This window comes from Elephantulus edwardii, unplaced genomic scaffold, assembly GCF_000299155.1.
Source record: "Elephantulus edwardii isolate Elephantulus edwardi_28Jun2011 unplaced genomic scaffold, EleEdw1.0 scaffold00066, whole genome shotgun sequence".
NCBI lineage: Eukaryota > Metazoa > Chordata > Mammalia > Macroscelidea > Macroscelididae > Elephantulus > Elephantulus edwardii.
In genome coordinates this window covers 3,308,024-3,335,997 of record NW_006399816.1, presented here as the reverse complement: position 1 = coordinate 3,335,997, position 27,974 = coordinate 3,308,024, and the positions used below count along the sequence as shown (strand labels likewise).

General features: G+C 41.3%; 1 protein-coding gene across 1 annotated transcript; it reads right to left on the bottom strand.

The window, feature by feature from the left end:
- FBXO22 (F-box protein 22) lies at nt 1-27,974 on the bottom strand. The gene is made up of 7 exons (XM_006888271.1): nt 27,781-27,974; nt 27,314-27,452; nt 20,073-20,160; nt 18,786-18,881; nt 13,142-13,306; nt 3,726-3,891; nt 1-418 (listed from the first exon to the last, which is right to left on the bottom strand). Exons 1-7 carry the CDS (start codon nt 27,924-27,926, stop codon nt 1-3), a joined length of 1,218 nt encoding a protein of 405 aa, XP_006888333.1. The 5' UTR covers nt 27,927-27,974.

The following is a 27,974-nucleotide window of genomic DNA, read 5'->3' as shown; positions in this document are numbered from 1 at the left end:
TTATTTCGACGAGCCAAGATGAATGAGCGTCATTATTGTTGTATAGCTGTGAAACAGATCATCATCTTTTACCTCATTACATTTCCGCAGTATAAAGTTCCCAGTCACTATCCGATCACATCCAATCTCTCCATTTCCAAAGAAGCCAAACAAAGGAACACTGGGGAAGAGCTTCCGGAACGCATCAGCCTCCACATTTTCTTTGGCTCTGTAGTACTGAAAGCCCCGGCCCACACATGCAAACATGAAGCCAAAGGTGTTGTGCTCGGGAATATTGGCGGCTTTCAGGCGCTGCATCGCGGCCTCGGCGGTCTTCTCGTCATTGACGTCCTCGTTGAGGAGCACTGTGGCGCTCTGGATCCGCTGTCCACTGAATGACAGTCCAACGACTCCAGTAGCATCAATGTCCAGAGTGTGCCTGAAAAAGGAAATGATAAAACTGCCAATAGAGCATGAAACAAAATTAATGTTTCAGGGTTTTTAGAAAAAGAAACCAGAGGTTTGAACCACCAGCCTTCTGGCTAGCAGCTGAAAACCTTAACAACTCTATCACTAAGTAGCTTCTTTCTATGTTAAAACAAGGCACAAACCCTGACAGTCAATACTATGGAGTCAGAACACATTCACGGCTGAACCTCCAGTGGGCTCCCTGAAGCTGTAAACAGCACAAGGGGAGAGTCCCCACCCTTCCCCCTCATCACTGGCGGATTCCTGCTACCAGAGCTCCTGCTTCAGATAAGGAGAATGTAATAAGGGTTCTCTATTGATACTGATGAATGAGAAGAATACACATCTACAGAGAAGTGACTGATTCTTAGAAGTTATTAGGTGCCATCTAGTCAAGTACAACTCTTTTTTTTTTTTTAAATTTTGTATTTTATTATTTTGTGTGTGTACCGTCAAATCAGATCTGATTGGTACAGGAGGAAATTGTCCCTCCTTCTCCGGCAGAGCATCTGGTGGATTCAAACCGTGTACCTTTGGGATTGCAGTACAGCTTCTTGCCACTAGGCCACCAGAGCTCCCCAAGTACGACTCTTTAGTGACCCTACGAACAACAGACTGAAACCTTGCCACTCCCTGGAAAAAAACATCATGCTGGGAAAGGTTGAGGGCAGTGCAAGAGGGCGGCCCTCGGCAAGATGGACTGGCACAGTGCCCACAACAGCGATCTCGAGCACATCAGAGCGTGAGGATGGTGCAGGATGGGCGGGGTTCACAGGTCAGGAGTGCTGTTATTGGGTGCCGTCAATAAAGTATGACTCCTAGGGACCCAGTGAATAAAAGATCTGAACCCTGTTGTATACTGCACCATCCTCACACTTCCTGACATGCAAGAGCCCGGTGCAGCGGTCACCAAGTCAGTCACCTATAGTTGAGGATCTTCCTCTCCTTTGCCAACCCTCCATCCTTCACAGCGTCATGTCCGTTATGTCCAAGGAATAGCACTTCTTAGCAACATGCCCAACGTGTGAGGTGAAGTGTCATCATTCCTGCCTCTGAAGAGCACTCCAGCTGCACTGTCTCCAAGACATATCTGTTCGTTCTCTTGACTGTCCATGGGATGCTCAGTGCTCTTCTCCAATACCACAGCTCAAAGGCGTCAATTCTTTTCCCGTCATCCTTATTCACTGTCCAGTTCACAGATGCATAGCAAGTAATCTGAAAGACCAGGGTCTGAATCAGACGCACCTTATTCCTCAAACTGACATCACTACTCCTCAATAATTTGGAGATGTGCCTAACTGCAGATTTTCCTTATTTCATGGCTGTTTATTGTGGATCCAAGCAAGATGACACTTTTCACAGTTTCAGTCTCCTCTCCTTCCATCATGATACAGCCTATAGGTCCAGTGATAAGAATCTTTGTTTTCCTGACATTGAGATGCAATCCATACTGAAGGCTGCATTCCTTGATCTTCTGCAACAAGTGCTTCAAGTCCTCCTCACTTTTAGCAAATAATATTGTGTTATCTGCATAACTCAAGTTACTGATGAGTCTCCCTCAAATCCTGATGCCACATTCCTCTTTACATAGAGTACAGCTTCACAGATAAAGTCAGAAGTACAAAGGGGCAAATGCATCTCCACAAACATTTCTGAAATCTTCTCTGAGCTATCAGAAGGATACAGAGTAGCCTTACCTTCCTGACTTCCTTAAAAGTGAACACCTTACCATTTGATGCATGCATCTATACAGTAGAGCTTTCTGTCCTGTGGTGTCATGAGTTCACTATTCAAAATGGCTTCTGTAACCATCAACTCTGACTTTCACCACATACTTAAAACAGTAAGTATAATGTAATCACGAAATCAGTCAATTTTCTCATCCCACTACGATTAAACTGTGTGATTTATCAGCAGAGGTGGGGACCTCACTACTTACTAGCAAGGAAAGAAGTGGAGTGCAGTGTGCTCTCAGCAGCCTGACCAGGACCTACATGAGAGCAGCCTCAGCAGAGGAGAGACCGATGCAAGACAGAGCTGACCAGGGACTGCTGCCCCACGAGGTCAGAGTCAAGCCGTTCCCCAGCCGGCTGGAGGACGAAGGGGACATTCCCTACGTGGTGGGACTAAGGGAACTTTTAACAATGACAGCTGTGAGGCTGAAGGTGAAAGGGCCTGTGAACTGCTTGAGAAGCTGGTCAGACTAAGGAACTCATCCTGCTGCCAACCTCAACTTGTCACCTCTTAAACTCCCTAATGAACCCCATTTTTAAAGTTAAAAAGTGAAAACAAACCCTATAAGGAACCTCTGGTGGCCTAGTGGTAAAAAGTGCTTTCATCCCAAAGGTACACAGTTTGAATCCACTAGCTGCTCCACAGGAGGTGGGCAATTCCTCCCACGCATTTACTAACTCTGAAAATCTGCTGGTTAGCTATGAGTCAGTTCTGACTTGACAGTACAAAATAATAATAAATCCTATAACCATTAATATTGGTTCCATGACATCTATGTGGCCATTATAACAGATTTTGGACCATGCAGTAGAGCAATCTGAGTGGTGTTGGAATTAGTGGCTGTGGAGGGATGGGGCCCATGTCTGACCTGATGGGAATTCCTTTGGTACTGTGGATGTCGCAGATAGGAACTGCTTCTGTTATAAAGTTAATAATACAGGTTGAAGCAGCTGTCACCATGCTACCTACACTCTTTTTATTTGTATATTTAGAGCCCCTTTTTCCATACCTGAGTTGCCACATTCTGAAAAAATGATATAAAAATATGATCATGAAAGTTAAGTTTCATAAGAACCTACATTCTTTTAAAAAAAGCAAAATACAGCAAGTGGGCACACGAGGTCTATACAACCTAGAAGAATGTTTGACCAAAAACAATTAAAAACGGGCCTGAGGACCGTGGATTAAAGTCTCCCACCTTTGGCTTGGTAGCATCACTTTCTGTCTACAAGGCCAACTGATCTCTCTCTCTCTGTTGTTGTTAAATGCCATCAAGTCATAGGCGACTCACAGCGACCGTATGAATGAAAGTCCTTAAACCTTTTTTTAAGGGTGAGACCAACTTAAAATTAGTACTTGAAGAACAATATGCTTATAAGCCATTCTCCCACTGAGAAGAATTATTGAGTGAAGTCCATAATCTGTGTCTACAGCAAAATGCAACGAACTCTGTAGACTTTTAAGAAAAACAACAAAGACATAGAAAAACTAAGAATATTCTCCCTTCTCCACAGACTAAGTCAGACACAGCACAGCAGACGTACTTTTCAGAAGTCAGCGAGGACAGGTTGTCCACCTGGCCTCCAGCCACGATGATGTTCATGCCACTGAAGGTGTTGACCACTCGCTGCAGGTAATTGCTGGCCCCTACCTTGCAGCAATTGTAGCCAAACACAAGGACCGCACGCAGTTCAGGGTTGTCTAGCAGGCCTGCAGGGGAACGAAGGGCAGCTCTCAGAGATGGCTTTAACACAGGAATTCTTTTCTGTAGCTTACAAAATGAAAACTTACTGCTAATAACGTGCACTCCTACTTAAGTGCTTAAGCTTTCAAGTCTTCCATTTTTAAAACATTTTAACACTTTTCAAAAAATCCTTAAAAACAGTTTCCTTATTGTTGTGCACCATCAAGTCGGAACCGACCAGTGCTAACTCAGTGGGTTTTCAGAATCACCTGGGAAGATTGCCGATCTTTCTCTCTCAGAGCAGCTGGTGGATTCGAACCATGGCAGTGTATCTCCTAACCACTAGGGCCTCGGTGCTCTTTTCCTTATTAGGAAAGGAAAAACTAAGTGGCTATTTGGAAGTAACAATCAACACTTAATACAAGTAAGGAAGCATCTGTGTAACAAAGGAGCAGCCTCTGTGGACCATGGTGCAAACCAGCTCCAGAGGCCACATGCAGACCAGAAGGAAGGGAACACTTATTTATACAAGACAACTATGCAGCAATGAGAATTTAAAGATCCAGAGAGAATGGAGAAAAAAGGCACTGACCACCTACAGCTTGATGAATATACCAAAGGCAAGACCCAGGGCTCTGGGTGGAGTCTGAGTGAAAGCCGAGCTCCACTGGGTTTCGGAGGCTGTAAATCTTTACAAGAAACAGCCCGTCTGGCAGGTTCACACAGCTGACCTTTCAGTTAGCAGCCAGACACTGCAAATTTCATGAGCAGGGCTTCAATCGGCTCAAGAAAACCACAAAAAAGGTATGTCCACTGTAAATCTCTAGAACCTGTGAATGCCACCTTATCTGCAGAAAGTCTCTACAGCTGTGACTGAGTTGTGGCACTTGAGATGAAGAGATCATCTGAGTTACTGGAGTGGGTGCCACAGCTAGTAACACACAGGAGACAATGAAAGAGAAGGCAGCAAAAACAAGCTAACAAGATTGCAGTGATGATGTGAGCCTGGAATGCCACAGCCAACAAATCTAGGAGAGGCAGGAACATGTTCTGCTCTTAACTAGTCAGAAAGTGTGCTGCTGGCACCTGGATGTTGGACTTCTCATCTCCAGAACTGAAAGTAAATTTCCATTGCTATGTACCATCAAGTTTGTAGTAATTTGTACGGAGGCCTCAAGAAATAGATAAACCACCAAAATACAGACCCTACTCATCCAATAAAGGGGATGGGATGATGTTGGATTAGGTAATGAACGCGCTTCCCAGAGCAGGAAAATGTTTCATTTTGCGCAAACAGAAGGCCTGGCATGTGGAGTGAAAGCAGCTACCCCTAGAGGGCAGCAGCATCTCACAGGAGGCAGCTGGCTGGCACAACTGCCCAGAGGATTGCTCTCATCCTTCATCTGGGTGCTGAGCACCTCATGGACAGATCAATCTGGAAGGTGCCAGCACCAGGCATGGGAGCTGCCTCCAGGACTGGGGGAAAATCTAGCACCTAACAACACCTGTGTTTCCATTCAGCTCAGGCTATGACTTCTATCCTGGCAAACCTGAGGTGAAGTTTATCATAAATATGGCTCACAAAGGACGTGAGGCAGGATAGGTGAGAGAGGAGTGAAGGACCAATTACTAACACCAACTAGTGATGTGCTCTGGGAAATGCTTCTGATCCTTTTCTAACCTACTATTCATAAACTAATTACTAAATTACTAAAAGAATGAAAAAGATCTTAGTATCCTATGAAAGCCCAGTATTTTCATGATAGCATATACTCCAAACCATATTAATAAGTCTTTTTTTTATAAGTCAGATCAGATCAGCAAATTTTAAGGGACTGTATCTCCTCTTGAAAACAAATTTTCACCACTGGAAGAGGCCTATGGGACCAAGAGCTTCAGACTCTGGGCACTGGCTATTAGAAACCTAAGTTTTCTTCCAGCATCACAGGAATGTGAGAGCTACACCACTGGTACTTCAGAAACCAGCAGGGTCACCCATGATGGACAGGTTTAAGCAGAGCTTCCAGATTAAAGACACGACTATGAAGCAGGATTGACCATCCACTCGTGTAATAACAGGACTTCGAAAATCCTATGAACAGAGGAACACTGACAGATATGGTACCAGACTGAAACCACCAAAATGAAAAGCAACAGCTGCAAAAATCTGTTAATAACTGGAGAACAGAATCTACAAAGTATGAATCCAGGAAAAGGAAGCTGTCAGAAATTAAATGGAATATATCAAGATTTGACAGTCTAGGCATTAGCGAGGTGAGAGAGATCGGTACTGGCCACTTTCAGTCAGACAATCATATGATCAGTTACACCAGGAGTGAAAAACTGAGGAAGAATGGTGCTGCATTTCTAGTAAAAAAGACCATTTCAAGATCTATCCTGAAGTACAGTGCTGTAACAGTACACAAACCTTACACATACAAGGCATCCCTGTTAATACAACGGTTACTCAAATACATGCATCACAATTAAAGTCAAAGATGAAACTGAGAACTTTTACCAACTTCTGTCATCAGAAACTGACTGAACATGCAATCAAGATTCATTAGGTGAGTAATGAGTGACTAGAATGCAAAAGTTAAAACCAAAGAAAAGGGTGCTGGTAGTTGTAAATAATCAACTTGGTAACAGAAATGAGGCTGGTGACAGAATGACTGAATTTTGTATAATCAATGATTTATTCATTGCAAATAATTTAAAAAACCAAACCACAGGAGGTATACACGTGGAACTCAGAGTACACAGGAATCAGAATGACTATGGAGAAAATCATTGGAGAAGCTCAATTATCAGCAGTCAAAATCAGGCCAGGTGCTGACTGTGGAATAGACCGTCAATTACTCATGTACAAGTTCAAACTGAAACTGAAGAAAATGAAAACAAGCCCACAAGAACTAAAATGCAACCCTGAGTCTATCCCACCTGAATTTAAAAACCATCTCAAGAACAGGTTTGAGGTATTGAATACTAATATGATAGAAGACTAAATGAGTTGTGGGATGATATCAAGTATATCATTCATCAAGAAAGCAAAAGGTCCATGAAGAAAGCAGATCATTGCAAAACCATGGGAGAAAGACCAAACTGAATGACACAAGAGACTCTGAAAATTGCACTGGGATGTCTAAAAGACAAAAAAGGGGAAGAACTGCAGAAGTAAGAAACAGATAATTTCAAAGGGCAGTACAAGAAGACAAAGCAAAATATCATGAAGGAATGTGCAAAGAGTTGGAGGTGGAAAACAAAAAGGGAAGAATTCACTTGATATTTCTCAAGGTGAAAGAACTGGAAAACAAATTCAAGCCTAGAATTGTAATACTGGAAGATACCATAGGCAAAGAAGATGGAATACTCTGAGTCACTCTGGCATATGATTAAGAACCAATGATGATGACAGACTGAAAGTGGACAGAAAACACCAGCAAGAAATAAGGCCCCAGGAATTAATGGGGTATCAACTTACATAGTTTAACAAACAGATGCAGCCCAAGACATACTCACTAAGCTACGTCAGGAAATTTGGAGGGCAGCTACTTGGCCAGCATTGGAAAAAATTCTTAGTTCCCTTTTCAAAAATACAGTGATCCAAGAGAATCCAAGAGAATGTGGAAATCACCAAACAATATCATTAATACCACATTCAAGTAAAATCTTACTGAGGATTATTTTAAAATGGCTAAAACAGTACATCAACAGAGAACCACCAAAATTCAGGCTGGATTTAGAAGCCCAAAGGATATTATCACTGCTGATGTCAGATGGATCTTGCTTGAAAACAAAGAATGCCAAAAGGATCCTTATTTGTGTTTTATTTACTATACAAAGGCATTTGACTATATGGATCATACCAATGAACAGCATCGAGAAGAATGAGAATCCCAGAACGCTTAACTATGCTCATAAAAAAATCTATCCCTAAACCTAGCTGTTGTATGAACAGAGCAATGGAACACTACATAAGGTGTGCAACAGGGCTGTATCCTTTCTCCATACCTGTTCCATCTATACGCAGAACAAATCAATCAAGAAGCCCTACCTTATGGATTAGAATGTGGCATCAGGATTGAAGGAAGACTTCATGTAGATGACACAACCTTGCTTGTTGCATCAAGAAAACAAAAATCCTAACCACTGAACCAATAGGAAACGTGACAGAGAAGACAAACTGTCAATTCATCTTGTTTGGATCCACAATCAACACCCTTGGTACCAGCAGTCAGGAAATAAACATTGGGCAAATGTGCTGTCAGGGACCTTTCCAAAGTGCTGAAGAGCAAGGATGCCAATTTAAATACTAAGGTGCACCTGATCCAAACCATGATCTTTTCAATTATACTAAGCATCTGAAAGTTGAACAATGAATAAGAATGTAAGAGGAGTCGATGGCAAAGGAGCACTGGTGGCCTAGTGGTAAGGAGTTGCACTGCTACCTCAAAGATACCAGTTCGAATCCACTAGCTGCTCCACAGAAGAAAGGAAATCTCCTTCTGTGCAATGTACAGTCTCTGAAAACCTTCCAGAGAGAAAGTTCTGGTTTGAAGGCACATAACAACCACCACCACCACCACCTTAAAATTCAAGGGGGGGGAGGGGGGGGAATCATCAATGCCTTGAGTTGTGGTGTTGGAGAATGCTGAATGTCCCATGGGCTGCCTTAGGACAAACAAATGTGCAGTCAAGGTGCTTCTTAAGAGGCAAGGATGAGGGGAGCTCTGGTGGCCTAGTGGCAAGAAGCTGCACTGCAATCCCAGAGGTATACGGTTCAAATCTACCAGATGCTCTGCCGGAGAAGGAGGGACCAGTCTCCTGTACCAGTCAGATCTGATTTGACGGTACATACACACACACAAATTTTTTTTTTTAAAAAAAAAAGAAATTTAAAAAAAAAGAGGCAAGGATGGTGAAACTTTGTCTCACATACTTTGGGCATGTTGTCAGAACGGACCAGTATTGGGAAAAAGACATCACGCTTGGAAAGGCAGAGGGTCGGTGAAAGAGGGGAAGACCTCCAACAAAATGAACTGACATAGTTACTGTTACATTGTCAAGTGTGGCAGAGATGTTAAGAATGGCCCAGGATAGGGCAGGGTTCAGAACAACTGATCACAGAGTCACTAGGAGTCTTAGTCAACTCAATGGCACTGAACAACAACAACAAATATTTCCACATCTCTACCTTTCTTATTATTTTTTCTAAGCTCTAGATCCTCTTTTATATTGCCATCTGAATATTCTAAAGGTAGATCCTCAGGTGGTTCAAAACATTTGCTTCTGACTATTAACCTAAATGGTTGGTGGTTCACTCCCCTCAGTAGTGCCTGAAAGAAAACCCCGGAGGTTTGCTTCTGTAAAGATGACAGCCATGGACATGCTATGGAAAATTCTATTTGGTCATACATGAGTCAGAGCCAGACTTGGTTTAACACATAAGAATCTTACAAGCACCAGGCAGCTAACAGAAGGGCTGATGGTTTGGTCCCCTCAGCCAATCTATGGAAGAAAGATGTGGCATTCTGTTTGCAGTCTGTTTCCACCAAGATTTGTTGTGGTGGTGTACCGTTGACTCAGAACTGACCCATAAGTGGACCTCCAGCGAGTTTTCAGCGGCAGTTAATCACACAGGAGGAGACTGCCCATCTTTCTCCTGTGGAGCAGCTGGTGGATTCAAACCATGTGCCTTTGGGATTGCAGTGTAGTTTCGTACCACTAGGTCACCAGAGCTGCCAGTTAAGAGGACTGGAATGTTTCCAATGAGGATAGTGATAATCATGGTATAAAATGGATAATGTCATCAATGTTAGTGAATTGTCAAAGTGGAAGTTTCATTAATGTTACTTTTTCTATAAAATAATAAAGTGGCCAGAGGTGGTACATTAGCAGAATCCTCAGTGCAGCTGCTTTTAAAGCACATGATTGTATTTAATAAAAGCGGCATTCTTTTTTTTTTTTAATTAAAAGGATAAATTTATTTGTAAGTAGGTAAAATCAACACTGATTCCAATACAGCCAAACTTCAATGTATATATTAGGTAAATTAAAAGGGGGAAAAATATATATCTCAGAGCAATACAATTAGCTGGATTGATCCCCAACTTAAATATTAAAAGTTTGTTTGGATAACAGGTACATGGTCTGCAAAGAGAGATCAGGTTCCCATGGAGCTCACAAAAGCCAATTTACACAGCAAAGCTTAACTGTTGTACCCAAGTTACTACAAAGGTAAATGTCTCTATATTCCTATTTATAAACTGAGGTTCAATATATTTCCAAGGACACTTTCTCCTACATCCCCACCTTGGTCCCAGCATCCCACAGTACAGGCAGGTATCCATGGGCCTCCCCACATTGTGCTTAAGATCTGGGAGAAGGAAAACAAAATTCTAACAGCCTTAGGTAACCGAGGTAGAATGTGGGGCTCCTAAGAGAATCTTCCTATCTTCTTCAGGCCCCAACTGGGCTTCCCTCTTACCCTATCCAGTTCTGGCACAAAAAAAAAAAAAAAAAAAAGAGAGAGACATTTGCTCACTGACAAGTTCAGTACAAGCTGCTCCTAAAACGCCTCTCACACACTACATTCACCCCTGCACCATTCATTTTAGGCAGAACACAAACCGCCTCTCCAGTCAGCTTTTGCATTGATCAATATTGAGAGTCGTTACTAATCGGGAGCTCTGGACAGGGAGGGGGGCTGCTAACCCTGCTAGTTCACATCCACCAGTGGCTCCTTGGTTGAATGATGGGTAATCTCCCATGCAGCTTACAGCCTCTGAAAACGCACTGCAGGGTCACCTATGAGTCTATTCCAACCAGACGAGTTTTCTTTTTCTGAGTTACTAAAGAAAAAAAGACAGTAAATGGTTCCCTGGACTTTTTTTTCCCCAGGCCCCCAAACTATTCATCACTGGTTTATTGTTGATAGCTGTTACTTATATTATTAATGGCTGTTCTCATTACTTGACCCCTTTTCTCATAAAGTGTTTAGATAGAAAAAATTGTTACTAGCAGGTTTTTTTAAACTGCAACACGCCAGTGCCTACAGATGCAATGGTCTGTAGTCTCTTGTACTGAATACGAGAACTCAGGGCATCTTGGGCTGGTATCTCCAGAGAAATAAAATCAGTGAAGCTCATGTACTGTTCTAGATCTCAACACTCTGCTCTTTTGACTTCAGTCTGGTCCTGAAGAGTGCATATAAATAAAAGTGGCATTCTTTAATTCCCCTGCACCTTACCTACTCACAGAACGGACTACCTAAAGAATATGTGGGCCACTCATTCTTCTGCCTGCTCTAAACAGACCAGGTTTTTTAACTATATAATGATCTAAAATTTCCCATTTATGAAAATAGTATTTAAAAAAATCTTTTTTAAAAATAAAATTTCCTTTATGCATGAACAATGCCCATCTGGCAGTAACAAAGCTAAGCTGCAGGGTGAGAGGAACACTGACAGTGACATTTAAGGTTTGCTGTCACCTTGCTCGCACCTTGCTCAAGTTGTTTGGTCATGACTGCTGCTGCCGTAGGTATAGCTGGAGCCAGAATTTCTGGACCCAAAGGACATGCTATTTTCCTTCTTCACTGTGGGGAAGATCTCGATATGTTGGGGGAGCCACTCAATTCACTGGCACAACTAGCCAGTCCCCTGGTGGAAAAGTTTACATGTCCTATTTGCATGTTCCCACCCATCTATATGGCAAAATCAAACCCTGGATAGGAAAGCCATTATTTTTCTTTCTATTTTGAAGAATAATATTTTATTGTGATTTTAACAAAAGTTCACAAGCAACCTGGATTTCTATTTATTCATTATTGCACATTTTCTTCCCTACACACACCCCTAGTTTGCTTTAAAAAAAAATCATTCATTGTTGCATAATTTCCTCTACCCCAGTCCACTTTGTTATGCACCTCTTATTCTGGACTGTTGTCAGGCAAAGAATACCTAATCTCTCAACTGTTCCAATGCCGTGTTCATTATTTATCCCCTCGTTTCCTAGTTTCCCCCCAACCTCCATGTCAGGTCTGTTTTATAACAATGGCATTATGCAGTATTTGTCCTTTTGTGACTGAGTGAAATATCTCAGTCACAATAGGAAAGTCACTTTGAATAAACCCTTAATGCCACAGGTTGGCAGCACAACTCCTTTCCACTAGGCCACCAGAGCTGTTGATTCCAATCCCTGCACCCTGTGCACGCCGAGCAGAACTGCTCCGTAAGGTCTGTGAGGCAGACTTCTAGGACTACCTCTGAGGGGTCCGTGGTTAGGTTCAAAATGCCAATCACAGTCAACAGGCAAACACCTTTCCATTCAGCACCTAGACATTAAGCCTACCCTCTTTATTTATTTAAACACTTTTTATGATCCCTATTCTTCAGCTAAGCTTGCTCTAACTGATGTATCTTAATATAGCCCTTGCTCCGAAGGCCTGTCTTATAAACTTTTCCTAAACTCATAATTAAATGTGCTACACTTGGTCTCTTCTTCCCAACTAGTGCACATAGGACTTAGTATTTTCTATTATGAAAAATTTCAACAATACCCATTGTCACTGCCATCAAGTCAAGTGTGACTTACATGACAGAATGGAACTCCACAGGTTTCCAAGACTGAATTTTTACAAAAGAAGACCACTACACCATTCTCCTGTAGATCAGTTGGTGAGTTTGAACTACTGACCTTTGGTTTATAGCTGAGTCATTTAACCACTGTGCCACCAGAGCTTCTTTATAAATGTTGCTGTTGGTGATTGCCAGCAAGCTGACAACTCATAGCGACCCTATGAACAAAATATCTGAAGCCTTTCTATAACTATTGTCTTTTTTTATCAGTGTAAAAAAAAAAAAAAGTTACCACCCTACACTATTCCAAAATTTCCATTTCAAAAACTTTCTTAAAAGAAATGACAATAATTTATTTTAAACTATCAAGTAATTTAAAATAAATATTCAGGGAAAAGAATGCCTTGAAAATTCAGATTCAAACACAAAAATCAAATATTAAGAGTATTTCATGAAAAATTTTATTCTCTGACACTGGCCTTAATGCACATAAAAGATAAAACATTTTTAAAAGGAAACCAATTAATTATATGAAAACTCTTAGTTACCAAGTACTGATTTTCTAAATCTTTAGTGGTATGTGCGCTTCTTCATAAATTACATTCTTTTAAAGGATTCTAATATTCACTCATGAGCTAAAGATGTAACAAAATTAATTCACAAAAAAGGCAATTAAACAGAAATAGCAAGAACTTACCTACATCTGTGAGTTGATGTCTTTCTAGTGTCGTTTTCTTTGGATCCTTAATAAAATGAAAGGGCTGTATTCTTATTCCTTCAATTTGAGGGAATAAAAGAGCAAAACCAGATTCTCCAATTTCTATTTCCTGAGGTCGATTGCTGCCTGATCCCATTGGAGTCACTAGGAAAAAAAGTTGAACAGTGTTTCATGAAAACACTGAAAAAGAAAAATAAAATTGTCTTTCATAATGATGTCAGCCATTCGGTTCCACCTGGATAAATCGACAAGCTGGACTAACCACAGTTGCTGCAACAGTAGGCTCATGCACAATGGAGATTATAATGCAGACAAGGATCAGGAGGGATTTCATTCTTTTGAGTGTAGGGTCACAACTGAACAGCTAGTATCTAACAACCTAGATAACTGCAGTCACACTAAGATAATCACCTACCTACCATCTAACAACCTAGATAACTGTAGTCACTAAGATAACCACCTACCTACCATCTGAACAAATGCTATTCAATTTTGGGTTCAGATCTTTTGTTCATAGGGCTGCTATGAGATATACTCAACTTGATGAAACCTCACAACAGCAACATGACTACAGACTTTACACATGGACTTCACCTGATGGGCTGCACAGGAATCAGACTGACTACATCTATGCAAGGTATCACTGGAGAAGCTCTGTATCAGCAGTCAAAAAACTAGGCCAGGTGCAGAGTATGGGTCACACCATCAATTAGTCATGTACAAGTTCAGACTGAGTCCAAAGAAAATTAAAATAAGTCCATAAGAACCAAGATATGATCCTGTATCTATTCCAGCTAAATTTCAAGATCATCTTAAGAATACGTTTAACATACTGAACACCAATGATCCTCAAGACCAGATGAGTTATCAAGGATAACATCCAAGAAGAAATCAAAGGTCATTACAAAGGTGAAGAAGAAAAAAAAAGGGTATCAGAAGAGACTCTAAAAATTTCAATAAAGCATCATAAAGCCAAAACAAAGAGAAAACATGCCAAAGTAGAAGAGAGAGCTGAAAAGATTTTAAAGGGCAGCTCGAAAGGACAAGGCAAAGTATTACAATGGAACATGGAGAGGTGGAATAGGAGAATAAAAGGGAAGAATTCACCCTGCATTTCTCAAGCTGAGAGAACTGAAAAACTAATTTAAACCTTGAATTGCAACACTGAAACATGCTATGGGTAATATATTAAATGACACAGAAAGCTTCAAAAGAAGATGGAGGGAATACGCACAATCACTGTACCAAAAAGAACTGACTGAAAAATTACAGGAAGTACCATGTAAGCAGAAGCCAGTGACAATGAAGGAGGAAGTGGAAGCTGCATTGAAGGCATTGGCAAAAAATAAGGCCCCAGAAATCAATGGGATACCAAATGACTTTTTTCAATTAATAAATGCAGCCTTGGATGCACTCACCAGGAAAGTTGGAAGACAGCTGTCTGGACAGCATATTGGAAGAAATTCGTATGTGTTCTCATTCCCAAGGTGATCCAACTGAATGTGGAAACTACTGAACAATATAATTAATATCAAATGCAAGCTAAATACTGCTTAAGAACATTCAAAAACAGCTAGAACAGTACAAAGATGGGGAACTGTCAGAAGTTCAGGCAGGATTTAGAAGAGGCCATGGTACCAGCGATATCACTGCTGATGTCAGATGGATCCTGGCTGAAGTAAAGAACACCAAAAAAATACCAGAAGAATGTCTATTTGAACTTTATGGACTATTCAAAGGCATTTGACTGTGTTAAGTCATAACAAGTTATGGCCGACATTAAGAATGGGACTCTCAGAGCACTTAATCGTGCTCATGCAAAACCTGTACCTAGACTAGGAGGCTTTTGTGTGAACAGAACAAGGGAACACGCAATGGTTTAAAATCAGGAAGGTAGTGCATCAGGGTTGTACTCTCTCTCCATACCTATTCAATCTGTATGCTGAGCAAATTCTTTGAGAAGCTGGACTCTATGCAGAGGACTGTGGCATTAGGATCGGAAGAAGACTAATCAATAACCTGTGTTATCCAGATGACACAGCTGTGCTTGCTCAAAATGAGGAGGACTTGCAGCACTTGTTGCAGAAGATATAAAAAAAATACAGCCTTGAACATGGATTGCATCTCAGTATCAAGAAAACAAAGATTCTTACCACTGGGTCGATAGGCAACATCTTCATGGATGGAGAAAAGACTGAAACTATCAACAACTTCATCTTACTTGGATCCACAATTAACACCCTTGGTACCAGCAGTCAGAAAATCAAGAGATGTGTTGCACTAGGAAAGGCTACAGTTAGTGAACTTTCCAAATTACTGAGGAGTAATGATGTCAGTTTGAGGATTTAAGGTGCATCGGTTTCAGGCCATAGTTTTTCTGATCAGTTGCTATGCAACTGAGAGCTAGACAATGAATAAGGATGACAAAAGAAGAACTGATGTCTTTGAGCTGTGGCGTTGGAGAAGAGTGCTGAAGATCCCATAGATGGCCAAAAGAACAAATATGTTTTGGAGAGGGTGCAGCAAGAGTGCTCCTTGCAGGCAAGGGAAGATAAGGTTTCGCCTTACAAAATTCAAGCATGTTGGTAGAGGGATTATTCCTTGAAGAGGGATATGATGCTAGGAAAGGTAGAGAGGGTCAATGAAGGAGAGAAGATCCTCAACCAGGTTGATTGACATGGTGACTGCCACAGTGGGCTCTAATGCATCAGGAAGTGTGAGGATGGCACAGGATAGGGTTCAGATCTGTTTTCCATTGGATTACTATGGGTTACACGTGACTCAATGGCATCTAAAAATAACAAATGTTCCCTTGCTTGTTCTGACAATAGTTTCTTAGTCTAAACATGGACTTTGTACAACCATGATTAATAGTTCTGGAATTCCCATTCTTCTCAATGTTAGCCACAGTTTGTTATGATCCACAGTCAAACATGTTTGCATAGTCAATGAGAGCTGTGGTGACCTAGTGAGTTTGTTGTTATTATGTGCCATCGAGTCACTTGCAACTCATAGTGACCCTGTGTATAAGAGCCCTAAACGCCGTTCTACTCTGTGCCAACCTAGGCATCTCAAACGCCCTCATTCCCACCACTCCACTCACAGAATCGATCCATCTCATCGAGAGTCTTCCTCTCCTGCGCCGTCCCTCCACTCTGCCAAACATGATGTCCATCTCCAAAGACCAGTCCCTCCTTGCAAAATGCCCAACGTGTGTCAGACGAAGCTTCAGAATCCTTGACTCTGAGGCGGCCTTCGTCTACCCCCTCCCCCTTCTCAGAAACCCGGCCCCCTCACCCTTCACCCACCCCAGAGCCGCAGTAATGGACCATTTAGGAGATGCCTTGGATCCAACCACTGATGGTGGAACCAGGGCAAGATTTACTGCTTGCAGCTTTGAGTGAGAGTGGCATTAGTCCAAATGACCTCTTTGATATTGATGGAGGAGATGTGGGCCTCGCAACTCCAACCACGCCGACCCCTCCGATTCAGCAGCAAAAGCCTCCATCTACTACAACATTTGTGCTGAATCAAATAAATCAGCTTCCAACCTTGGAATCGACAGAATTCTTGACTCCTGTTTGTTCTCCTAGTAAGGATGCCAATTCAAAAGCAGATGGTTCAAATCCACTCACTGTTTGGCAAGAGAAAGATGGGCAATCTCTTCTTATACAATTTATAGCATCTGAAAACCTGCTGGAAGGTCAGCTCAACTCAACTGTTCCAACTCAACAGCAATAAGGTTTTAAGCTGTGCTGCAATCCCAAAGGCATGGGGTTTGAATGCACCTGCTGCGCCCGTGGGAGAAGGGTGGGCAATCTCCTCCCATGTGATTAACTGCCTCTGCCAGAGGGTCAGCAATAGGTTGGCTCCGACTGGATATTACACAACAACAACAGGATCACTAAAATGAAAATTGCTCATGACACGGTTAGCAAGATGTGAACAACTCATCAACTGCTGCAGAGTATAAACTCAAACTGCTCTAGAAGACTGTTCGGCAGTTTCTTATAAAGTTAAATATAAACTAACCCTAACCGCTGCCAACAAGTCAGTTCCAACTGACAGTGACCCTCCATCAGCTGTCGGACTCCATAAAGCTTTGTGGAAATGAGAACGTGTATCTTTTTCTTGCACAGTGACTGGGGTATGGGAACTACTAAGCCTTTGGTTAGCAGGACAGCATGAGCTGACTGCTCTACCCAGGAAGACGAAAAACATGCATCTATTACAGTAACACTTATAGAATAGTGTAGTTTCTTAAGAGCAATGACAAAAAAATATCCATACCGGCTTCATTTTCAACAGCCCAAAACAGAAAATCACATACTCATTTAAAAAAATAAATAAATAAATAAAAAATTCCGATTTATTCATACTATGCATTTAGTCATTATACATAGAAAAGGGAGTTCCGGTGGCCGAGTGGTAAGAAGCTGTGCTACCACTCCGAAGCCACATGGTTCAAATCCACCAGCAGCTAGAGAAGATGGGCAATCTCTTCCTGTGCAACTTACAGACTTTTAAAACCCACTAGAGAAGTCAGCTGGAAGGTTCCAGGTCAAATGCACATAACAACAACAGTAAAAATCTAGAGCAGGCCAAGCAATACAAAGTGAATCAGGGAGGGTCAGGGAGGAAAATGTGTGTGAATGAAAACCAACCTCTACGTAAGCTTTTCACTAAAATCACAATTAAAAAGAACGGGAATAATAAAAACAAAATAAAAAAGAGTATTTAAGACAATGTGCCAGGTACTTCATAGAAATTACTTTTTAATAGAATTTTTCTGTATTTTTGGTGGGTGTGTGCAAAGCAAAACAGCTTTCCATCTAAAAAGTTCTCCCCATTGTTAAAAGACAACAATATGTAACAGAAAACTACTTGAGAAATTAAAAACAACAAAAAGAGAACTAGTGGTAAAAAAAAACCCTTAGAAATCTGTTTCATTAAAAACTTAATATACAGAAGTGAAAGCCAAGACACAAAAAGATGGTATGGCATTTAATAACAGGCAAACATAGGAATCAGAGGTTTCCTATGGTATGCAGGGACTGACAGGACAATGAGAATGATATGCATAGTTGGTTTATACAGGTAGCTTTCAGATCCCAAATAATAACCATAACAGAAGGAATACTGTGGTTGGTAGGCACTGTGGAGTCACGTTCAACTCACAGTGACCCTATGAACAACCTGTGCCAGCCTCACAGTCTCTGACACACTCAAGCCCACTGCTGCAGTCACTCTGTCAACCCTCCTGGTTGAAAAGTCTGATTGAAGGAACATAATACAAGGTAAATATCACAGTAAAGTTAGCTTTATTGTATTTTGTCTGGTCAAGATATAAATATGTTTTTAAGCTGCAAATAATTCACCATCAAAAGAACACCTCATCCTCCTCCTCCTCATTATTATTGCAACTGGAAGCAGGAGTAGCATCCACTTCCTAAACAACATGCCTCCGGAAACTCTATCAACTTTGATAAATGTCGATGTTGTAGAGGGGCTTCAGGCTTTTTGTTCATAGGGTCACCATGAGTCGTGCTCGACTTGAAGGCAATCAACCATAACAACAACATTATTGCCAAGCATGAAATCATTAAATCAGTCTTTTGCTTACCTACAATTCCTGGGGTAACAATCCCAAGGATCTGGCACTGTTTCGGAAATAGCTTCTCAAGGACCAATGCTGCTTCCATACTAGTTCTTTTCTTTGCTGTAACAATAGAGTAACAAAATTATTAAATGTTATACATTAACGGTCAAACCTAGTAACATAAAAAGAAAATACTTAATTTTTAAGTCATCTATGACACCAGAAAAGTTGTTTTGTAAAACAAGACAATCTAAAAATGTTAAACTTTTCCTCCTTTTTTGGCTTCTGCTTTGTATTTTAAATCTGAACACTGACTCTTAGTACCCCTAGTTTGCCTTTCTCCTTCATTCAAATGGAACTTCTCCTGATTTATCAATATAGTTAGATTTTAGAGAGTAGGTCATTATGCAAAAAATTATCAGTATGCAAAAATGGAGGATGAACATGTCTGATCATAAAATAAAAGTTGACTGCACCTTACATTAACTGCCAAATCTTCACTTCAGAACTGACAAACCACTGAGAATGATGGCCCAGCCAAGGTGACTCATAAGCTTAACCACAGCATTACTCTCACGTCACCCTCAGCATCTGCTACTGAAGATGTCTGCTGTTAATGTGCAAAAATCCATCAAACAGACTGTTCAGTATTTTCTTAAATGCTAAATACTGAATAGCAAAGGCAGTTGATAAATGAGGAGAGGGTGGACTGTTTTCTCTCTAATGACATGAAATTTAGCATCAGTAACTCAATTTTAGACTTGCTATTTACCTTTCTGTTTAATTGAGAGAGCAGAAATACTTATGCATAAGTAGTCAACTAAATCCAAATTAGACAATCAATGATTACCATTATCTCCAACTCTGAGCCCCGGGTTCCTTTATGAGGACATTTGGCCTGCTTTTTTCCCTTTGCATGTCAAGAATGCATGATGTTATCTGTAGATAATTTTGGTAAACAAGAATAATTCAAACACCAAAGAAGAAGACTCAGTAGAGAAATACTAGACAAGTATCAGGAGGATTTAAAAATAAAAACCTACTTTTTAGAAGAATATTTTTCATTGAATAGAAAACAAATTTGCTTTGTTAACTTTCACTCAAATCACAAAATCTACATAAATGGACCATGTTCCAGCTTCTATGCAGTTCAAAAATCCATCTCTAGAGCAAAAAGTACTCAACATTCAAAGATCCTTTTTGTGCATACTTTAAGTGGTAGGCTCAGAGTCTCAGAAAGCTTCAATATTAGTAGAGTATTTAACTCCAAACAGAAGGTACTTAAAGAAGACTACAGGTTTGGATATTCACCTCTCTTGTGGCCACGACACTGCTCCAGACTGATAAATGTTTCTGAGTCAGCCATGTATAAAACCGTCTGTGGTAAAATGCGAACATTCTGCAGAGAAGGAAAAGAAAGAACTGGATCACATGGATTTGTAAGTGCTCTTCTCTCCAAGCTTAATATACCAAGATCATTCACTTCTGAACCTCATTGATTTTCTTTCCTTTTTATTTTTTTTTTAAAATTCTTTCATTTTCTGCTAATTCAATTACCATATGCCTACAAGATGATTCGCTGGGCCTACTGTCTTTGCAATTACGTGTTACGACAATGACTATGGGATGATAGAAAGAGAACTGATGCCTTGAGCTGTGGTGCTGGAGAAGAGTACTAAATATATCATGGACTGCCAGGAGAACAAACAGGTTCATCAGGAAGAGGGTTAAACCAGGCTGCTCCTTGGAGGCAAGGATTCTGAAGCTTCATCTGACATATTTTGGCATAGTGCAAGGAGGGACCAACCCTTGGAGAGGGAAGTTATGCTTAGGAAGGCAGAGGGACAGTGAAATAGAGGAAGACCCTGAATTAGATGAATTAACTCAAGTGACTGTGGTAATGGGGGTAGGTGTGTCAGAGACATTAAAGTTAGCACAGGATAGAGCAGGGTTCAGGGCTATTACGTAGGGTCGCTATGAGTTGCAAGTAACTCAATAACACATAACAACATTAGATGACAGTGAATTTGGGTGTTTGCAGGTTTTAACAAGTTATTATTATTATTCCTTGGAGCCCTGGTGGCACAATGAGTAAGAACGAGATTGCCTAACAAAAGGTTGGGGGGTTCAAAACCCATCAGTGGCTTCAGAGAAAAAAAAAGCCTTGAAATTGCTCCCATGAAAACTACAGGGCAGTTCTAATCTGCTGTATTAGTTGTTATGAGTCAGAATTAACTTGATAGCACACATTATTTCCTCAAGCAAAACATTCCAGTTTCCAAGAAGTCCATTTGCATAGTGATAGTAAAGTTTTTAAATAAAATTTAAAAAGTAAGTGATGTCACTTTTTTCATTTGAATAGGTATCACAGTAATAGAAACATTTCAACAGTGGAAAGGTAAACAGACTCCCTATTTCATTGCTTATCAAATGACATATTCCAGGTCTGCATAGCTGGCCCTGCCCTAGTGTCCTGGGTTGCTCTCAGTGCACATCCAAAGGGAGGTGGGCTGCTAACCCAAAGGCTGTTCCTCTCCCAGTGTCGCTGAGTCGTACTCAGTGGCCCCTAACAAAAACAAGAGGCCACCAAAGTGTCCTTAGAATACTGCCACATTGGCTTTTACATACATCTTGTAGATAAATTTTTGCATCTGACTGATGATTATTTTCTTCAAAAGTCATCTTATGTTCTTCCTTAGAAACTCTTTTCTACATTCCCTCAGTAATTGAGCAGCAGTGTATCAGTTATATCGTATTCATTCTTATTTTCCCCTATTCTTATTTTCCTCATGTCTATGGGCCACCAAAAGGACTGGATCAGAAACTTAACCTGCTCCCATCAAGTAGGCTCCAAATACACAGGGATGGTTTCTGACGTAAATCACAACACAAGGAGACACAGCCCATTAGTTCTCGCACTAGGGGCCTTAAACTGCCAGAGACTCACGTGAGTAAGGAGTGCGACTTGCTACAAATTATGCCATCGCAGCTCCATTAGGAACTGAAGCTGACTAATAATGGAAATACAGTAATGGTCCCTTTAGGATGTTACCATTACAGTGTTAGGAGTCAGAACCAACTCATAGCTGATCCTTGAGAGGCTTTTCAAAGGCTGTAAAGAGCACAGGAGAAGATTACTCATCTTTCTCACAAAGCTGATGGATTCAAACCACCTGCTTTTTGAATTGGCAGCTCAACTCTTTACAACTAAGCCACCAGAGCTCCTGTGCAAATAAAAATGTGCAGAACGCTAATGTAGACTGGCTGCTTTTGCCCTACCAAGATTTCAATTTGAGCCATGGCAGGAGTGGAAACTGGGACTCACACTATCACCAATAAAGAAGATCTCTTGAACGTGAGATTCCTGCACAAACCAGAGATGGAGAGTTGTAAAACCAGAGAGACAGCAGGAAATTAAGATGGTGGCGGCAGCGTGAAGGAGAAGAGCCAGAGTCCAGGGCAAGATCAATGTGTGTGGGGGCCCCCAGACCAAGGGGCAAGAAGGCAAGTGCCTCTGGGTAGGAGATTTACTTTCTCAGAGTGGATACATTCAAGTTTTTGCTGGTTTGTCAATCCTGAGCCACAAAGCTAAACTCAAGTACCTCAGAGTCTGTGGCTGAGCTAACTGATGGGGCTACATACAGGCTCGAGCAGGATAGGATGAACTGACTGTGGGCACGCCTGAGAAGAGGCTGTTCTGACCACAGAACTCCATCCTGTGTACTCCCAGACACAAACTGTAACCAGTTCCTTCTGCAATGAAATTCGTAACCATGAGTGTTGTTTAAGAGATCTGTGGTCACAGTAATGGTTATGAAAATCAGTATAAAATCAGTGAGTTCCAAGTTGAAGTAATGAACTATTACAAGATTTAGCATATTGTGTGTATCTGACTTCCTAAGAATTTTGTGTTATTGATGAAAATTCTTTCTCCTTGTGATGTCAGGGAAGGTGAGAAACTCATAATCCATAGACTCATCCAATTCTTACACAGGTGCTCCAACTAGCCAAAGTGGAGGCAATGAACAAAATAAATATTAATATTAATAAATATTAATTATATCTATATCTCAATGAACAAAATAGTAAATTATGAGACATAAATTAATGATTTAAGGTGCACTGGCGATCTAGTGGTTAAACACTCAGTACTGCTAATGTAAAGGCGGAAAGTTTGGACCTTCCAGACCAATGAAGCGCCCATGTAAGTTCACGGCTTTGGGGAAGTAAGCCCGGAGGGACAGTTCTGCTTGGTTCTATGCAGACACTGTAAATCAAAATCAACTTGACTGTTAACAGTTATTTACATAGTTTCAAAGAATCTCTTCAAACCACTGAGGGGAAAAGTGAATAATTTTAAAATAGATAGCTCAAGTTATCAAAGGTACTTCTTACCAGTAATAGGAGAAATGGAAAACATATGCCAGTTAAAAGACTGCAAGAATGTAATACCACTTCTGTTATACTCTTGCCCAAAATGCACAAGAATCTAAGACAATTTCCCGATGGTTGATGTTCTACAAAATAATGGACCTGTAATTTTCTTTAAGAATAAACACTTTTAATATATATGCTAAAATGAGGAAGGGAGCTTTATTTGCCTTTCCATTACTTGATTTTCCTCAGAATTCCAGTTCCTTGTCTCCAGCACAAACACAGCCATCTGTGCAATCATACTGGCCTGGCCTGGCAGCGATACATACAAGAAGCTTGACTTGCTGGGACTGCTACTCTGGAAAAATGCTGATTTTTGGACTTTTTTTCTGAATTTTCTTTGATTGCATTCTGTTTAAAATCCCTTCCTCTTCAAGAGTCAGGGTGGCCATGTTCTTGCAACCCAGAGGCAGTGCACAGTGGGATTCACACCACTGAGGGCACAGGGTCAACTAGCACAATGCTTGCACTGTAATGGAAGCACTGTAAACAACATCAATAATCCTTATTTTGCAAATACAACACTCAGAGCCCCCAACGTTCCCCACATCCAGTCTAGGGCACGGCACTGCTAGTACCGTGCCTTTTCAACGGGTGGCCTCCTCACACAAACTGTCTGTATATGGTGGAGGCCAGTCTTCATGTTGGCAACCAAGCTTCCCAACTCATACTTCTGCTTCTTGTGTGTGGTATTTTCTTGGCTCTGGTGTTGTGGCACTTTTGTCCACTGTCCCAGGAAATACCCATCGCACCGTACTGGCTGGAAAGAGCTGTAGTTTTCTTAAGTGACAAGACTGTAAAAGTCAGGAAAAGTGTGAAAAACTGCTCTAGAGCCACTGAGATTAAAAGCACAGGACAAGTAAAAGCAATTATTATAAATAACATGAAGGTATCTGGTTGCATATTCAATTTTCAGATGGCAGAGGGTGGCAGAAATCCTTATTTCTTCTGTCTGAAAATGAACATGCACTCAAAACGCATTAACAATAAAACTGTGTGTTGGAATGCAAAAAATTGGCAACAAAGAAGGACTGACAGTTGGAAAACAGGGTCTTGGTCATAAGAGGCCACATGACAGAATTTTGTATCATCAATAACTTATTCACTGTAGATATCTTTTCTGAAAACATAAATAGTGTTGTGGACCTCCTCTGATAGAATGCACAAGAATCAAATGAACTACATCTGTAGAAAGAGTAGATAAGAGACGATCAGTATCATCAGTCAGAACAAGCCCAGAGGCCAACATTAGAATAGAATATCAACTGCTTACACACAAGATCAATGAAAGCAGAAAAAAAAAAATCAAATAAGTTCAGGAGAGCCAAAATACAACCCTGTACAAATCTCACCTGAATAGAGAGACCATACCAAGAACAGATTTGATGCACTAAACAAAAAATGATTAGAGATTAAGTGAGTTGTAGGATGACATCAAGGGCATCATCAATGAACAAATCAAAAGTTATTAAACAGGAAAGACCAAATGGATGTCAGAAGAGACTCAGAAGCTTGCTTTTGAATGTAGGGAAGCTAAAAGTAAGGGAAGAAATATGAAAATAGAAGATTTTAAAGGGCAGCTCAAGAAAGCAAAGTGAAGTATTATAACAAGACATCCAGACCCTGGAGAAAGAAGAAATCATGCCTGAAAAAAAATAAAGTGAAAAAAGGAAGATCCTCAATAAGATGGACTGACACAGTGACTGCAGCACTGGGTTTAAACACAGCAGTCTGTGAGGACGGCACAGGAGTAGGCAGGGTTTTGTTCATACACAGGGTTGCTTGCTATGAATTGGAGCCAAACTGACATCTAACAAGAGCCTAAAAGATTATCACTTGGTGAACTAGAAAAATTTGAATAGACTCAATCTGAAAACTGCTATCAAGTCAGAACTAATTCTTAGCTGAGCTTCCAGTGGGTTTTCAGAGGCTTATAAACTGCTTAGGAAACAGCCTGTCTCTCTCCTGAAAAACTCCTGGCATATTCAAAGCATGTGTTTCAGGTTAGCAGTGCAATTCCCTACCACATGGATCTGTCTTGGAGAGGGTGAAGCCAAGATTCTCCTTGGTGGCTAGGATTTTGAAGCTTCATCTCACATTCTTTGGGCACGTGGCCAGGAGAGACGGTCCTTGGAGAAGGATATCATGCTTAGAAGGGTAGAGGGACAGTGCAAGAGAGGAAGACCCCAGATGAGATGGATACAGTGACTGTGGAAGCAGAGGGTGATGGCTGTACACCGGGTTGCTAGGGGTCACAGATGACTCCACGGCACATAACAACAAGGGCACCTGTCTGAATACTGCTATTGTTGCTAGGTGCCATCAAGTTGACTATGATCCACTGTGACCCTATGAACAGCAGAATTATACTTGAGCTGTCCTGTGTCATCCTCACCATCTCTGATATACTTGAGCCCACTGTTACAGTCACTGTGTCAATTTATGTTTTTGAGGGTCTTCCTCTCTTTTGCCAACTCTCTACCTTTCCAAGGATGGTAACTTTTTCCAAGAAACAGCCCCTCCTAACATTCCCCCCAAGACGTGAAATGAAATTTCACCATTCCTGCCACTAAGGAAACCCAGGTTGCCCTTTCTTCAAGACTTTGATTTGTTCTATTCTCAACACCACAGTTCAAAGGCATTGATTTCTCTTCTGTCATCCTTATTCACTGTCCAAATTTTAGATGCACAACAAGTAACTGAAAAGACCATGGCTTGAATCAGATGCACTAAATTAACATCGTTACTCCTTAGAAATATGGAGAGGTCCTTGGCAGCAGATTTCTCCAGTACAGTATGTCTTCTGATCTAGACTGCTGGTACCAGGGGTGTTGCTTGTGGATCAAAGTAAGATGAAATTGTTGATAACTTCAATCTTGCTCCATCTATCATGATGCTGCCTATTGGCCAAGTGGTGAAGATTTTTCTTTCTTGATGTTGAGATGTAAACCCTACTGAAGACTACAGCCTTTGATCTTCTACAATAAGCACTTCAAGTCACTCTCACTTTGAGCAAAAGGGTGTGTCATCTGTATAATGCAGGTTGGTAAATACTCCTCCAATCTTGATGCTACATTCTTCTTCATAAAATCCAGCTTCTTGAATGATTTGTTTAGCATACAGATTAAAAAGGTCAGAAGATTAGATAATGGAAATTCAGCAATAATAATATCCTAGTCTGGTGACTATATTATGGTTATGCAAGACAGTCTTTGTATTAAAATATAAGTGGTAATACAAGTAATAAAATTAGAGTTGTAAGGAGTCACACTGCCAACCCAAAGCTTGGCAGTTCCAATTCACAAGGCTGCAATTCACAGTCCCTGGAAACCTTCTGGAAGGTCTGTTATGCATCAACATGTAATAACATTAAAGTAGAAGAGAATGAAAGAGCATTTGATTGACAACTTACTCTTAAATAGTTCCCACCCACTCTTCGTCAAAGGTAAAGAGCCAGGCCGTCTATAGTTCGAGTTTTTAAACCATCCTCAGTTGAAGATCAAATTCTGTCCTCCCTTTTTAAGCTCGGGCCCTGAGATTTAATACCCGAGAGTTCTATATTGAAAGTCAAAATACTTAAGTTTTGGTTCCTGGCTTCCTAGACATGTAACACTGAGTGAGATACAGTTACCTTTTCTGGAAACAATACTTGCTTCAAGGGGAGCAGGTAAAGGCAAGTCTTTGCACAAGATTATGGTAATAGTGAAAATTTGGATAATTAAAATTTCTAATGTGTAACATATAATCAAATAAAACATGACACATTCTTTTAAAAAGTTTCGGTGGGTAAGGATTTCCGTTGGCAACCCAAAATCAATGGGCTGGAATACACCTGCGGGAGAAAGACCAACCATCTCCTCCCACGTAATGTACTGCTTCTGACAAGCCCCTAGAGGTTTAGCTATGGGTCGGTTCTCACTTGTCAACACATAACAACAGCCTTTAAAAATACAATTATTAAACTTATCGATTACAGAATCTCTTTCATGGAAAAGGAAAATACTTCCTTACATTACAAAGAAATTAAAGCCATATACAAAACTGCGACTTAACATGAAAGGTACCCCAAACTATCCAATCAACCAGGCAACGGGCTGTGCAGGACACCCCTTACTTGCCTCAAGCTCCTCTGCTAGCGCGCGGACCAAGCAATGCCTCTCCAGGTGGTTGGCCTCTGCCCGGCTGGCAGAAACCCAGGTCACATTGCGATGGGCCCGCAACACTCTGCGCACACACTCTCTCCATAAGCGGCAGACGCTGGGGATGCAAACGCACAGAGATGGGATTGGATGTTCATTTCCACCTCTTCAGCTGCCTGCATACCCCCACCCCCATCAGCTTAACGGCTGGAGACCCCATCTAGATTCAAGGTCCCCGGGAGTGGCGGTTCGGAGAAAAGCTAGCTTAGTCCCTCAGGGAAGAGTCACTGAGAGCAAACACTTCGACAGGAATTCAAGGTGGGGGGGAGTCATCTCAAGGCAAAAGGCAGGGAAGCCGGGGTCACGACGGTCTCTGCCCTCCCCACCAGCCCCAGGCATGCCTGAGGCAAGTCCTTAAATAAGCATCCCGTCTCCTCTGTCCTCACCCGGCCACCCGCAACAACGCCTTGGCGGGTAGGAAGGTAAGTACACGTTCCACCACTTCTGCTAGGTTACCCAGCACGTAAGTGCTCCGCGGGTCTGCGGAGGAGGAGCTGCGACAGTCCCCGCCGCCGCCGCCCACCACCTCCATTGCTCCCCAGCCAGCCTGTGGCAAACTCTACGGCGGCCCGGAGGGACC

Excerpts from the sequence above, each read along its gene's own strand:
- FBXO22 (XM_006888271.1), bottom strand. The coding sequence starts at position 27,926 with ATGGAGGTGGTGGGCGGCGGCGGCGGGGACTGTCGCAGCTCCTCCTCC. Across the intron at positions 20,161-27,313 it reads CGCTAGCAGAGGAGCTTGAG|AATGTTCGCATTTTACCACA; the intron begins GCAAGTAAGGGG and ends CCTTCTCTGCAG. Across the intron at positions 18,882-20,072 it reads GTGTCGTGGCCACAAGAGAG|CAAAGAAAAGAACTAGTATG; the intron begins GTGAATATCCAA and ends CTATTGTTACAG.